Here is a 14,647-nt window from a genome sequence, read left to right on the forward strand (position 1 = left end):
GTCTTATGATGGCATTAGACAGTGACTGGGGGTTTGAAGTCAGTGTAATGTCAGTTAATAAAGCTGATAAAAAGTGCAGAGAAATCTTGTTCAAATTGTATTTAAATGGTATAGGAGTGAATGGAAAACAGTCTTATTATGAGTAATTACTTCAAGTAAAAGTGCACCATCATGTTTTTTTGCCATTTAATAGCAAAAATTAATCTTTCTTGTGGGAATTTTAAGGAAAAAAACAGTGTAAAAAACCAGATATTTTTGTAAAAATTGCCAGAGAAAAGTGTCTTAGTATGAGCTAATAGAAGAACTCAAATCCCAAGAATCAACAGGAGGGATTCCATACCGTAACCCTTTCTTCTTCTGCATGGGGACCTAAATTTAAAAGTATAGGGGCTGCTGCAAAAGTTTTATTTGGAACTTTTTTCCATTTTTTCATAATGTTTTTATCTGTGAAAGAGAAGTTGAGACTTCACTATTGTTTAGAAATGGAAAATTACACCTTTGATTTGTTCTTAGGCTTTTGTCTGTGTATTGTTAACAGCTGTTTAAAAAAAAAAAAAAAAAGCCTGTTTTCATGTTTCGCTTTGAATAAAATATATCCATGAATTAGAATACATACTCATTCCAGACATGTGTAGCAAATAGGCACGTACCTGTTTTGAAACTTCGCTTCAAGCATCCACAGTCATTACATTGAACCTGGGGAAAACAGGTGTACTTTTCATAACATCAGGAATTAACCCATAAAATTCTGAAAAAAAAACAACTTTAGTTGCTGCTGTTTCCACATCAACTCTCCTGTACTCTGGCAGATTGTGCTGGACATCATGAATGATGCACTGGGTTCAAGTAATCTGTCAGCTATGCATGCTTCATGTGCTGCTGGATTCTGAAGGGGTTCAGTATAGGGGAGCATAACACAGGTGAGTTGATGTTTAACCTCTGGCTGGGTGGTCGATTTGTGATTTCCTTAACAGTAACATCACAATCACAGCCGACATTCATTTCATGAGGAGCTAAACTTTTTATTACTCTGGCACGAAATTTATCTAACACCTTTATTTTCTCACTAAGCCACATCACTGACTAAACGCTTGGGCTTAAAGCCAGAAAGACTCGTGTTATGCTTTTGGGGCATAACTTCAACTCAAAACTTGTGGGGTTTTTTTTTTTTTTTAAAAGCTAAACCATGATATTATGCAGTGAAAGCATAGGAAGCGCTTTCTTGTATAGCAGTAGGGTAAACGAGTCACAAGACAGGTATTGTATCCAATTCAGTCCCCCTATGAAAAATGTCAATTAAACCTTGAAATTTATGATGTTCCTTGAGCAGGTCTTTTCCACACTTCCCTAGGGATCCAAATGTCATTCTTCTAAAAAAAAAAAAAAAAAAAAAAACGTATAATTGCTCTCCAAACTTTTTTCTGCTGCGCATAGCCAAGAAAACAGCGAAAATGCGAGGGAGCCAATGGAAAAGTAAAAAAGAAATTACAAACAAAATTGCACAAATACTTAAGCATTTGCTCAGTGTGCTGGACTTAGATGCAAAGTGCTGAGCTGACTGCATTTCAGTCAAAATGTATTGCCTAAACTTTACACCAAAGTAAAGGCTAAGCTGCTGGAGAATTTCAGCAATGCAAAATTCATTGCTTTAACTACAGATGGGTGGACCTTCGTGCAACAGTGAGCTTCATCACAATCACACCGCATAACGTAACCAACAACCTGGAAATTTCAAACCCTGTTCTCCAGACACATGCTTTCTATAAAAGCGACCACTTGTCAGAAATACTATAGAAGCTGTAATGAAGTGGAAAATGGACAGACTAAACATCACCATTCTCGTGACAACAGATAACACCAAGATCTTTGTAAATACAGTTGAAGCGGCTGGATTTTAACCACATACTCGATGCTTTGCACATACTGTTTACCTGGCATAACAGAAGTGAATGGGCTGCAGAAGTGTTAAAAGAAAAACAGATGTCCTAGCTTCCTTCATACATGCTTATTAAGAATGTTCCCACAAGGTGGAATGCAAGCCATAATATGCTTGAGCGTATTCAATCTTTAATTTAATATTGTTTATTGTATCAGTATGCTGCTGCTGGAGAATGTGAATTTCCCATTGGGATTAATAAAGTATCTGTCTGTCTGTCTGTCTGTCTATCTGTCTGTCTGTCTGTCTGTCTGTCTATCTATCTATCTCAGCAGGCTGCTGTTTTCTCAGCACTTACAAACAGGAGTATAAAGAGGAACATTAACAAAATTGTTACTCTGTCTGATGAAGATGTAAAAATGGCTGTGGACGTGGTTCAGGCTCTCAAACCACTGAAAACGGTGACAACACTCGAGTACTAAAAGCTGCCAAAAGTTTCAATGATAATAGCACTGAAACACACATAATCCTGCCATCCGTGAAACAGAGTGACTCCGAATCAGCAGTTGTGAAAGATGTCAAATCTGCCATTGCATCTGACTTCAACAACAGACAACACTTACTCAGTTTCTTCATGTGATCACTGCATTTGACCCAAAGTTTAAATCTCTGCCCTTTCCAGCAACATCTGTCCCCAGTAAGAGGGTTTTCTCTAGTGAAGGGGACATTGTCATGGCACAGGGAACAACACAAGATATTGAGTAGGAGCACCATTGCAAGACACAGAAATATGTGATCTTCCAGTATAAGAGTAGAGGACAGGAGATCCATCAGTTGTTAGGATTTCCGGACCTTTCATTTAGAGTAAGAGAAGGGGGCACGGAGAGCCAGCAACAGGGTTTTGTCTTTTGGAGTAAAGCTGTATACAACAGAGTTATACACCATGAAAATCTGACAGGAGGCCAGAATATTTCAAGGCTGCTAAAGGAAACTACAGTGTGTTGTTCAGCTTCTGGAGAAAATGGCTTTTAACAGTTACTGAATACTCATGGAGCAGGGACAGTAGTGACCACTAGAGGGAGGTACAGTCTGTTTTTTTCTGTACCAAACAAAGTATTTCACTTGATACTGAAGAGGAATGGCTGAAAATGATTTTGCTGTAAGATTTAAAAGCCACCTCAAGGTAGTCGGCAAATTGAGTCTGGAGTTTAGAGGTGGGTTTTTGGGCAAAGCCTTATTGGTTGAAGTCATTGTTGTTATAATATTTATTTCTATACTATTTCTAATCTTGCTTGGAAATTCAGTTTAGTTTTAGTTAGTCTTTATTCGTATTTTAGTGTGTGTTTAGGTTTTTTTCCACTAAGACATTTCTATTTTAGCTTTATATACTTTATATTAGTTTAACTTTTACTTTTTGTAATTATTGTGTGGTTATAGAGAGATTACACTGTTGAATTTTGTCATGGACAGAGAGAACTATAGACTTGATGAGGTTGAAAATGTTCTTAGAAACCTATTGGTAGATAGATAGATAGATAGATAGATAGATAGATAGATAGATAGATAGATAGATAGATAGATAGATAGATAGATAGATACTTTATTAATCCCGATGGGAAATTCACATGGTATGTCCCATTTATATAAAAAAAAACACAAAACCACATGCTGAATATGGACAATTTTATGGGATTCTTATTTTTTGATCATCTCTGCTGACAAAACTGTATTTTTGCATTCAATTTATCAATCCAAGTTCAAGTGGAACCATGCAAACAACAAATGCCTGAAGTAGCCTAAAACAAACACATTTTTGCTAGAGGAACACTTATTTCTCTGTTACACAATTCACTTTTCTACAGTTCAGCCATAACATTTATTCGTGCAGCATGTGGTATGTTAATTTTGGGGTTGTGAAAAGCAGCAAATTTTCTGAATTATTGTATGTCATATAGCCTTGTAGACGTGCCCGTTTCTTGCTGCTTTGTTGAACATTTCTTTTTCCTTGCCCATAAATAAGTAATAGGCTAATATGAGGATGAACTTTTAGCAAACTTTAAGGTTTGTATGGTTTTTACCCTTAATGTCTACAGCACATAGCATATCTTGTTTGAGTAGAACGTGCTTACTATCACCACTTTCAGTGTTTTTTCCCATAAGTGGGCCTTGTCATTTTCTCCTCAAAGAGTGTTAATGTACAGAATTTTGCTACCGGCAGGCATAAAATGTCCTGAAAAAATCAGAAAATAGGTTATTTTGTGTTCTGACAGACATGAACACAAAAACATGAGGGTAGGAGACTGCTGGGTTAAAATCATTGTTTGGGCCCCACCTAGCTGTACTGAGGGAGGCCATTGAAAATTAGTATGTAACAATTAGGTTTTGAATTCGCTTAGACTTGAGTAGCCATTGCACAAGAAGAGCAAGTAGTTCATCAGCAGAGAGTGAGAACAGGAAAGTGGATTATGGAGAGTCACAAAATGATAGAAACAGTATCTGAGATTATGAGAAATATGTGTATATGTTATATTTTGTATATATTTGACATGCTAAATATTAATAACAAAGAGAGTGTTGTCCTTCAGCTATCTGTGTTGAGGGATAATGAAAGGAAGTAGGGAATAATATTTTTAAAAATTATTCTGCCATCAAATTATTTTCACAGTATCGGGTACTTTCAGCTGCGAGTGTAAAAAATACTCAATAAAAATAATTAGAATAAACATAAAAAAATACAAAAAACAATCAGCAGATTGAGTTTTTCACCAGTTTGCAAACTCTAGGCATGCCATTAATAAAGTTTATTTGTTGTTCACCTAAGATGTGGCCCACTCAGTACTAGTTCTGTGCTTGCATTGCTTCACTGCCAGACAACCTTTTGAAAGCACAAGTGATTCATCAACAACAGCATTCTGTTCAGGTATGTAGACTCTAGTGAGCCTCTCTATCTGTGAGACAGGAAACCGTTTTTATGTTTCAAAAATGATTTCTCCTTTGTGAAGTGACCTTAAGCTGTGGAAAACAAAATAAAAACACCTGAGAAATAAACAGCTTTTTTCACTCACGATTTACTGTCCGAAAGGAAAATGTTTTGTTGAACTGTACTTTTTACCTTCAGGCTTTAAAATTGCATCTTCATACACTGTACAGTAAGTACAAAGAAAACCAGCAGATATCAGACCATATGTACACCCTGAATTTGGTTTAATGTGTTTAGTTGTATCAGTTCCTGTGCATTTCTTCTTGGCTGTGCCACAATGCATCTAACATGCTGTCGTTTATGAACTGACTGAAATTCTGTATGTGATCAAATTTATCTGTCTTATTATCTGTAGATGTAGTGAACAGCAGCATTGAGTGTTTCTAAGCACTCTTGTTTCACCATGTTGTGTCATAATTTACTGGTTGAGCAAAATTATATTCTTTGTATGTTTCACTATCACTAGAACTAAAGTCTGTCATATTGCTACTTAGCGCTGGGTAATATATTGAATTTTTTATTTGGTATTTAATAAAAATCAATATGCAGAAGCCAGTATTGAGATGGTTCAGCAGTCTGATTTGATTATGCATATCTTCTTAAGGTTAAATAAATTCCACAAATTTCCACAGCTCTTTATAAGTGTGTCTACATCGACTCTGCCCATGTAGCCTTGTGGTGTAGCACGTGAAAAAAACAGCCAGGATCAGAAGAGGAAGTGTTTAGAACAGGTGGAGTTAGCACTGCTATTTGCAAATTATTTGATTTTCCCAGGATAACAGTTCAGGCAGTACAGCCTTTAAAGGTAAAACTTATTACTACAAATGAAAAAGCCATCCTAGCATGTGCAGCACCTGCAATTTGCTTTTCTGCCTTCTTGGCAAAATGGGTTCCGGCTAAGTTGCATAGCGTATGAGCGGGCAAGCAGTGGGGGTTTGATAAGGTTAAGATCTGCAGTGACTACCGTATTGCATAGCAAAATTTTGCCTACTTAACATGTGCCAAGAATATACTTTTTCTTAGTCAGTGATCAAATAACTACACAAGCCAGTAATTCACATCACATGACAAGTGAGGCACCTGCGCAGCATCTAAGCTATCATTCATTCATTTCATGTGCACTATGCTACTGAAATGTTACAAGCAGGAATAAAAACAGCAGCCTTTGTAGTCAGTCATATATTATCTTTCTAGCAAAAATTCATTCACATCTTTAAACAGAGAATACGGCATTTGGGATATGGCTTCTCTTCAGACACCTAAATGCACCTTATTTTACTACATGTTCTGTTAAATGTTACATTTGTTTTGTAATTCTCTTTCAAGAACTTATCAACAAGTTTTTCAAAACTGTTTAAACGTGAGCTGTCAAAAGCGCTATAAAAATATTGTATTTTCTTAATCATTTGGTGTAGTTTAACTGTTATGTTTCAATATTTATTTTAGGCCCCTCATACAAATGAAAGTCATCAGACTGAATAACTTATTTTTTTATATTTGGAAAATAAGCAATAAAAGAATCAGAAATACTGTCATCCTCTGTGCTTTATTCTGTGACTCTCTGATCAGAGTCAAAGGCCATACTAGTATATGCAAATGCATAATTTGAAATCATCACAAATTATGTAAATTATAAAAAATGTGCACCATATATGCCTGTATACAGTAATCCCTCCTCCATCGCGGGGGTTGCGTTCCAGAGCCACCTGCAAAATAAGAAAATCCGCGAAGTAGAAACCATATGTTTATATGGTTATTTTTATATTGTCATGCTTGGGTCACAGATTTGCGCAGAAACACAGGAGGTTGTAGAGAGACAGGAACGTTATTCAAACACTGCAAACAAACATTTGTCTCTTTTTCAAAAGTTTAAACTGTGCTCCATGACAAGACAGAGATGACAGTTCTGTCTCACAATTAAAAGAATGCAAACATATCTTCCTCTTCAAAGGAGTGCGCGTCAGGAGCAGAGTCTGTCAGAAAGACAGAGGAAAGTAAACAAATCAATAGGGCTGTTTGGCTTTTAAGTATGCGAAGCACCGCCGGTACAAAGCTGTTGAAGGCGGCAGCTCACACCCCCTCCGTCAGGAGCAGGGAGAGAGAGAGAGAGAGCCAGAGAAAACCAAAGTCAAAAATCAATACGTGCCCTTCGAGCTTTTAAGTATAGGAAGCAGCTGCACAGAAGATAGCAACGTGAAGATAATCTTTCAGCATTTTTAGACGAGCGTCCGTATCGTCTAGGTGTGCGAACAGCCCCCCTGCTCACACCCCCTACGTCAGGATCAGAGAAAGTCAGCACAAGAGAGAGAGAAAAGTACGTTGGGTAGCTTCTCAGCCATCTGCCAATAGCGTCCCTTGTACGAAATCAACTGGGCAAACCAACTGAGGAAGCATGTACCAGAAATTAAAAGACCCATTGTCCTCAGAAATCCGCGAACCAGCAAAAAATCCGCGATATATATTTAAATATGCTTACATATGAAATCCGCGATAGAGTGAAGCCGCGAAAGGTGAAGTGCGATATAGCGAGGGATCACTGTATATGCATTACAATCTGTGATTTGTGAGGTCAATTAAGAGCTTTGTCTTCCCTTATATAAAGCAAAACACTCAAACAGGAAGAGGGAGAGAGTGAGCAATGTTTACTGATTGTCAGACACTGATGTCTGCAAGGTTTTAATTGCAGTACATACAATGGAAACTGAAAAATAAGTAAAGGAGATATAAAACAAGAATGGCTGGAAAAAAATGCTATTTGAAATTTATATCTTTTGAGGGTAAAACCAATTTTTTTTGCTAATATTTCCTATTATAAATGTTAGAAAATATTCCAGGCTTATGGCATATTTGGTGCTGATATTCAGTCTTTAAAGTATTTCGAGAACATATTGAGATATATTGAATATGACATTTTTGTTCAACATAATTGCTCAATTTAAGTTCATATCACCCCGCCCTACTTTTACTATTTTACATATATATATATATATATATATATATATATGTAATAATATATATATTTTATATAAAAATATATAAAATCCAACATCGTTCTGTTTGTTTGTTTGCCATTAACGAGAGAACTACAGATTTAGATCGGATTTTTTTCTATAATTTGCTTGAAAATTCCGGTTGATTTTGCAACTTATCATAAGTTCACTTGCTTTATCGATTTATTTGCGTGAATCCGAGGGACAGTGGCTGCAGCCTGAAGAGCGGGGGACTCCGCCCTCTTCACTCACGTGCCAGCCTCTGTTCAAGTCGGTCTACCTCTTGCCATGCGTTGAAGCGTATCTTGCCTCCACTTAGGTAGCGAAACCTGTTTGTTTAACAGACATTGTCATCTACAGATTGTTAAGAAGCAACATTTGATGTTTTTGAGAGAGAGAGAGAGAGCGATATCAGAGATTTAGAGGGTAACTGCTAATTGCTAGAGATATCACGGCCAGGTGTTTTTCTCCTCACGCATGGGATGCTGTTCCGTGAGAGCTGAACACAATCGGATATAGTGCCAGCGTTTGAAGTTGGAGCGTGCCTAAAAAAAATTTTTTTATTGATTTTTAAAGTTTGTCCTATTTCACTACTAAATGGGCAGAGCCACAGGGGGCAGCTAGTCACATAATAAATGGCTTTTTTCTTCACACACCTCTAGATCCTTCAGCTCCTTTTCAGCTCTTCTGACCAGCAAACGCTGTATAAAAAGCTGCCCTCTGATGTTAGTTGCTGCTCACTAGAGACACACAAACTCAGGGTTGATGTTGAGTGTGTCTCTGTGCAACTAGTGGCGGACAAGTTATCAAGGACAATGATAGAGGAGAATTGATCAGCTGGTGTAGTGGCAAGAATATTTCCTTTTAAAAAGAATTAATAATTATACATATATTTTTATTACATTCAGGGGTGCTGCAGCCTAGGTTAATCTGTGCATAAAACCTATTGTGCTAAAAAGTGAAAATATTTTTTATTATTTTATTTCAGTTAGTCTTTAGTAGTTAATAGTTTTCCTTTATGGTTTTGTTAATTATTTCAGTCTGTTTTTTATTAATTATATTTGTCTTCATATTAGTTTTCTTTTACCATAGTACTCTTGATTGGAGTAAAAGATACTAGTGTCATGAGAAAGACAACAAAAAACTAGGAAAGCTATTCATTTGAGTTGTGTTAGAGTCACGGTAGAGTGTGATAAGTCATTCCACTTGGTAGACAGGGGGTCTTGGTCTGTGTGCACAAGCTCAGATGAACAGCTGAAGATGAACTGACTCAATGAATTCTTTTGAAAAACAACTCAAAACTCATCTGTTCAGGAAGGCTTTTAGCTATACTTGACTTTATTACCCTTCTTTCAGTTTACCTCTATGTCAAGATGCTCATGTAACCTGTATGTGTATGTGCTGGACCATCAATTATGTTGTCTGTTAGGCTTTTTCTCTGAATTTACTGTCTTAATCTTCTTTATTTTTTTATCTGGTTTAGTACAATGCTATATACTGTATACCCTGCCGTTCTATCTTAAACTCTATGAAGTGCCTTGAGCATGGGAAAGGCACTATATAAATTGTTATTATTATTATTATTATTAACAGGAAAGTTTCTTTTTACTTGCTTTTTATTCTTTCCTTATGTTGTTTTCATTCCTGCTTTTGTGCTTCATTTTCAATAAATTTTTTTTCTTCATGCCTTCATTCTGAATCTGGGGAGACATTTTTTTCATTGTAAATTAGAATATGTAGAAACATACAGTGCATGATTTATTTTTTTCAGATAATAAAATACACACTGTAGGGATTTCTATCATAGAAGAATGAGAGCAGAGATATTCAAATATTATTTACTAGACATTGTATAGTACAAAAACAGCTACCATAACGGATCCCTAAGCCTACAAATAAAATCTACTGATTTATTTTTTGATGCACTTAACAGTTTTCTTTTTGTTTTAGTGCTTTGCAGTACCTACGCAGCCTTGCAGAAGAGTTGGGAGTTGATAGTCAGCCTACAGCAGTGGTTCCTGAGGTGTCAAAGAGCATCGCCTCCAGTTCAAATGTAGAATCTGAAACCTCCCTGAAACGAAAGAGAGCAATAAAGAAGCATCTTGAGGATGATGTGACTGACGATGCTGATTTTGTTCTGCCGGATGCTGTGTCTGATAATGAAAAAGAAGAGGAGGATACTGATGAGGAATATGATTTTCAAGACTCAGATTCTGGTCCAGAAGAGAGATGTTACAAAGTTAAAGGATCCGCTGTAAGTTGTTAGACATGTTGCATTATAATTTGTGTTTTGTTTTATAAAAGCACCTTTCAAAATTTCTGAATTACTGTAAAGTACTTTATAGGGTCAGTCTAGTTATGGTTAAAATCTCCTCCTTTCATGCCTATAGATTTTGGACAAGCTATAGACATAAGTGGTGTAGGTACTACATTTACAGCTTATTCTTGTGCTTCAGCAAAATGAATACCTATGTCAACCATGCTATTCTAGTATAACTGCTGAAGAATTTCATCCCGTACTATTTCCCTTAATATTTATTTTGTGCACAAATGGTTAAAAAATTCTTGTCTATAACTTTAGTGGAGAGAGGTTACCTTTATTCAAGATTCAAGTCAGTGTTGACTTGTTCTTATGTCAGATCCTATCACACTATTCCTCACTACTTTACTTTTTATAATCATGGTCAAGGAATGGAGCAGACATGATTTATGATATGCAAAAATCAGGTTTCAGCCCTATTTAGTCTTCTTGGGCTAGCCAAAATATTATTTTATATGGTACTCTCCTAGTGGGCAATGACTTATATAGTAATGCAGCAGATGGCCAAACCATGTGAAAAAAACTTGTCTTGAAGTAACAGAGCTAGTAATGACCTAGCAATTTATACAAATTAAATTAACAATAAATTTTGTTTCATTTTGCAAAAAAGTTTGTGAAACACCAGGGAAATTCATGCAATTATTACAGGAACAAAGGTGTTTATGCTGTGTATGGAAACATTTTCCTCTGATAATTACACATGCATTTATCTATCATGTGGTATTAAAATAAAGTTCTCTAGTGGGGAAAAAAACATCACTGGACACTCTTGCTGTCAGGTGTAGGCATTAATTTGAGCTGTGGGACATGCATTTTGCTGGTACTTATAGTAGGATGTCTGCTTTGCCAGCTGTGATGACAATCCTGGAGATTTGTCAGAGAAAAAAAACTATACCTGGTACAGTCTTGCACAGAGCTTGAAGTGTGTATTCTTATGTGCCTGAATCAAGAAACTTGAAAGGCAGTTGATAGGTAACATCAAAAGTGTATTGCCATGCATTTTCCAGCAAGTAAAACACAGTAATGTGTCTGATAGTGCATTTCGGTGCATGTCTGTGTGGAAAACGTGCATCATGTTACATTTATAAAAACTCGCTCCATCTCTCTTGTGTTGATGTAAATGCGAACCATAAAGTATAATTTGTTTTACTGATGAGCGATGAATTAGCTGCATTATAAAGCTGTGGAAAAAACATAGAAGTTTGAATAAGATTTTGGGGGGGAAATATTCCTCTTTTCCCCCTCCAGAAACCTTTTAAGTGAGGTTTGTGTTTCACATTTACAATATTACATGTGAAACAAAGTTTAACTTCAGTTTTCCATAGTGGAACTGCTGTTTCACACATCACTAAAAAGAGCAGCACCTGAATACATTTTCCAGAAAGATGAAGGCGGATGATTCATTAAGGTACAAAACACCTTGCGTTTATTCTTAAAAATGTAAAATACCACTCCTATTAGTGCTGGGCAGTATACCGGTTTGTACCGAAAACCGTTTTTTATTTTTGTTATGATATGGATTTTTCTTATACCACTACACCGGTTTAAATTGCCTAAACGATGTTTGGTATGTGGCGCAGCGGGAAACTGTTCAAGTGGGGACTTTTTTCACTGCTACACCGCTAAACACAGAGGTGTTGCGCGGGGGCTCTTTTTCACTGCTACACTGCTAAATAGGTAGTGGTAGTATAGGTGTTGCGCGGTGAAAATGGACAGAGAACATTCCGAAACTGAAGCTGTAGTTGACAATAAAGTTGAACATGATGACACAGAAGAATTTTTGCCGAAAAAAAGGAGTCACGTCCGTTGCCTGGAGATACTTTGGTTTTAAAAGGTCAGATGTGGACCATTATGTTCAAATGTGTAAATACGGTTTCTATACTACTGGATAATACTGCAAGCCAAGTTGTACTTGTTTTATTTGTTTTCAATACAGTGTAATGTACCTGGGTACTGTGTAATAGTGTGACGACATGTTGACTCTATTCTCGACATTTCCACTTTATTCTCGCCATTTATGTCAAGATTAAAGTCGACATGTTGACTTTATTCTCGTACTTTGTCATTAAAGTAGAACATCGTAAACTAAACTTCACCGTAAAATGAATATTTAATTTACTAGATTTTCTCAAACCCCTCATAAGTTATATAGCACATTAAATGCTTTGTGTTAAGTGTTCCCCGAGCTTCTTAAATTGACTTACTCTTGCACTAAGAGGAGGCGCCGGCAGCGATTGCCGCACACAATACATTCACTTCAGGATACTCCTGCTCTCAGAACATTTAGAATACTAAGATAAATACTTGATATAATTTTCATGGTGAAATGAATTAAAGCATGTATTAATCATGTGGAAGCACGGCGGCGTGGAGGTTGCACTGCTGCCTCGCAGCAAGGGTGTCTCGGGTATACCCTGCCTTGCATTTGCATGTTTTTCTGGTGGGTTTACTCAGTGTGCTTCAGTTTTCTTTCAAAGTCATGTAGGATGTGGGGTTTTGTTATGCAATATTGACCCTGCTAGTGTATGTTTTGCTCGTATTCACCCTGCGATGTGCTGGCGACTCGTTCAGGAATGGGCGCAACCCTGAATGGATGGCATAATTAAACATGTATAACGAAGATATTTTTAAAGTTCTGAACACTCAGTGGGCTAAGTTTATAACTAGTTTTAATTTCACAAAGACGTTTATCGTGTGGTGATTGGTTATGTGGAGAAAGAAAAAGGAAGGATAGGAATTGGGGTTTTGGTACGTCAGATAGAGACAGCACGCGTGCAATAAAGAAAGCCCGCCCAGAAGAACATCCATTGAATTCTGTGTTCATGTCTCCGACCACTAGGTCACAAACCCAACATTTTCACAATATTTAAGTTAAACCTGTGCGATACCCATTCATACATCCAGTTTTTTTGAGCCTTGTCACACCTGCCATAAAGTTCTCTACACTGAACATACACCTGGGGACCCCTTACTGCGAGGGAGCAGCACTACCGCCTCACTACCGTGCATGTTTAATAACTGCTTTAATGCATTTCATCATGAAAATGATATCAAGTATTTATCTTAGCAATCTAAATTTTCAGAGAGCAGGAATATCATGAAGTGAATGGATTCTGTGCGGTGACCGCTGTCTCCTCTTAGTGCGGAGGAAGTCGGTTTAAGAAGCGTAGTGATTAACAGCTGGGTCGGGGAACACTGAACACAAAGCATTTAATGTGCTGCATTAATTTATGACAGGGTTTGAGAAAATCTAGTAAATTAAACAATGATTTTTGGAAGAAGTTTAGTTTACTGCATTCTACTTTAATTATAAAGTAAACTATGAGAATAAAGTGGAAATGTCGACTTTAATCTCGACATAAATGGCGAGAATAAAGTGGAAATGTTGACTTTATTCTTGACATATAGTTTGTTTTTTTTCTTCCCTGTGTTTCGTTTTTTTTTTCTTCACCGTGGCCCTAATACGATTCCGTAGGGCTATACCACAAATAGCATTATAAATGCAAGTTGCAGTTTTATTATTTATGCATATAGCTTAGCTTGAAGCAAGGTCCATATTAATGCAGTTTGCCTAAATCACAGGTGTCAAACTTCAGGCCTGGAGGGCCGCAGTGGCTGCAGGTTTTCATTCTAATCCTTTTCCTAATCAGTGACCAGTTTTTATTGCTAATTCACTTTTTTCCCCTTTATTTTAACAGCCATTTTGGAAGGATTCAGTCCTCCGAATTGATTTATTTCCTCATTAAATGACAGCCAAACAGAAATGAGTTGTGAAACAAGCCAACAGATGACCAGCTTAAACTGGGGCTTCAAACTCCAACCAGTTTCTTAATGAGAAGTCGATGCTTGCTGTTAATTAAACCCGTTATTTAATTCCATGGCTTGTTGCTGCTCTCGTTCTGCAACAGCAGACATTTCCAAAATTGTTGATTTTCTGTTTTTTATAAGAACATCGTCAAAGTGTTTTGGTGAGTTGAGAGATCAACCTTACTGAGACCATCACCTTTCTTTATTTTCAGATACTGTGTGATGTGGCGGCTTGTTTTGTGTCTCATTATTGTTTGGCTGCTAATTAAGGAAAAAGAGACAACTAAAGGGTTTGAGTCAAGTTAATTAAAAGAAGTAATTAGCAGCAAAAATTGGTCACTAATTAAGAAGATGGTTAGAATGAAAACCTGTAGCCACTGCGGCCCTCCAGGACTGGAGTTCGACACCCCTAGCCTAAATGATGGTTCAGTTGATAAAGATGTCATCACCAACATCGCATTTGTTTTATTTTATTTTAATTTGGTGAATACTGTGTAATGCACCCGGGCTTGAAGCCTTGAAGTAATAGTGCAACTATCTATACTAATTAAAGGCAAAGCCCTCACTGACTCACTCACTCATCACTAATTCTCCAACTTCCCGTGTAGGTGGAAGGCTGAAATTTGACAGGCTCATTCCTTACAGCTTACTTACAAAAGTTAGGCAGGTTTCAT

At 36.9% G+C, this 14,647-nt stretch overlaps 2 protein-coding genes across 3 annotated transcripts in view; one reads left to right on the forward strand and one right to left on the reverse strand.

Moving 5' to 3' along the window:
- Positions 1 to 14,647, reverse strand: part of LOC114649283 (uncharacterized) — a 282,139-nt gene that overhangs the window by 101,915 nt on the left and 165,577 nt on the right. The gene's annotated exons all lie outside the window — the stretch shown is intronic.
- The window catches only part of gtf3c2 (general transcription factor IIIC, polypeptide 2, beta), a 158,995-nt gene that overhangs the window by 27,195 nt on the left and 117,153 nt on the right, over positions 1 to 14,647 (forward strand). For both annotated transcript variants that reach the window (XM_028796786.2, XM_051925479.1), the window contains exon 4: positions 9,797 to 10,100. In XM_028796786.2, coding sequence (XP_028652619.1) covers positions 9,797 to 10,100 — 304 coding nt within the window. The remainder of the gene's footprint in view (positions 1 to 9,796; positions 10,101 to 14,647) is intronic.

This window comes from Erpetoichthys calabaricus, chromosome 3 (genome assembly GCF_900747795.2).
Source record: "Erpetoichthys calabaricus chromosome 3, fErpCal1.3, whole genome shotgun sequence".
NCBI lineage: Eukaryota > Metazoa > Chordata > Cladistia > Polypteriformes > Polypteridae > Erpetoichthys > Erpetoichthys calabaricus.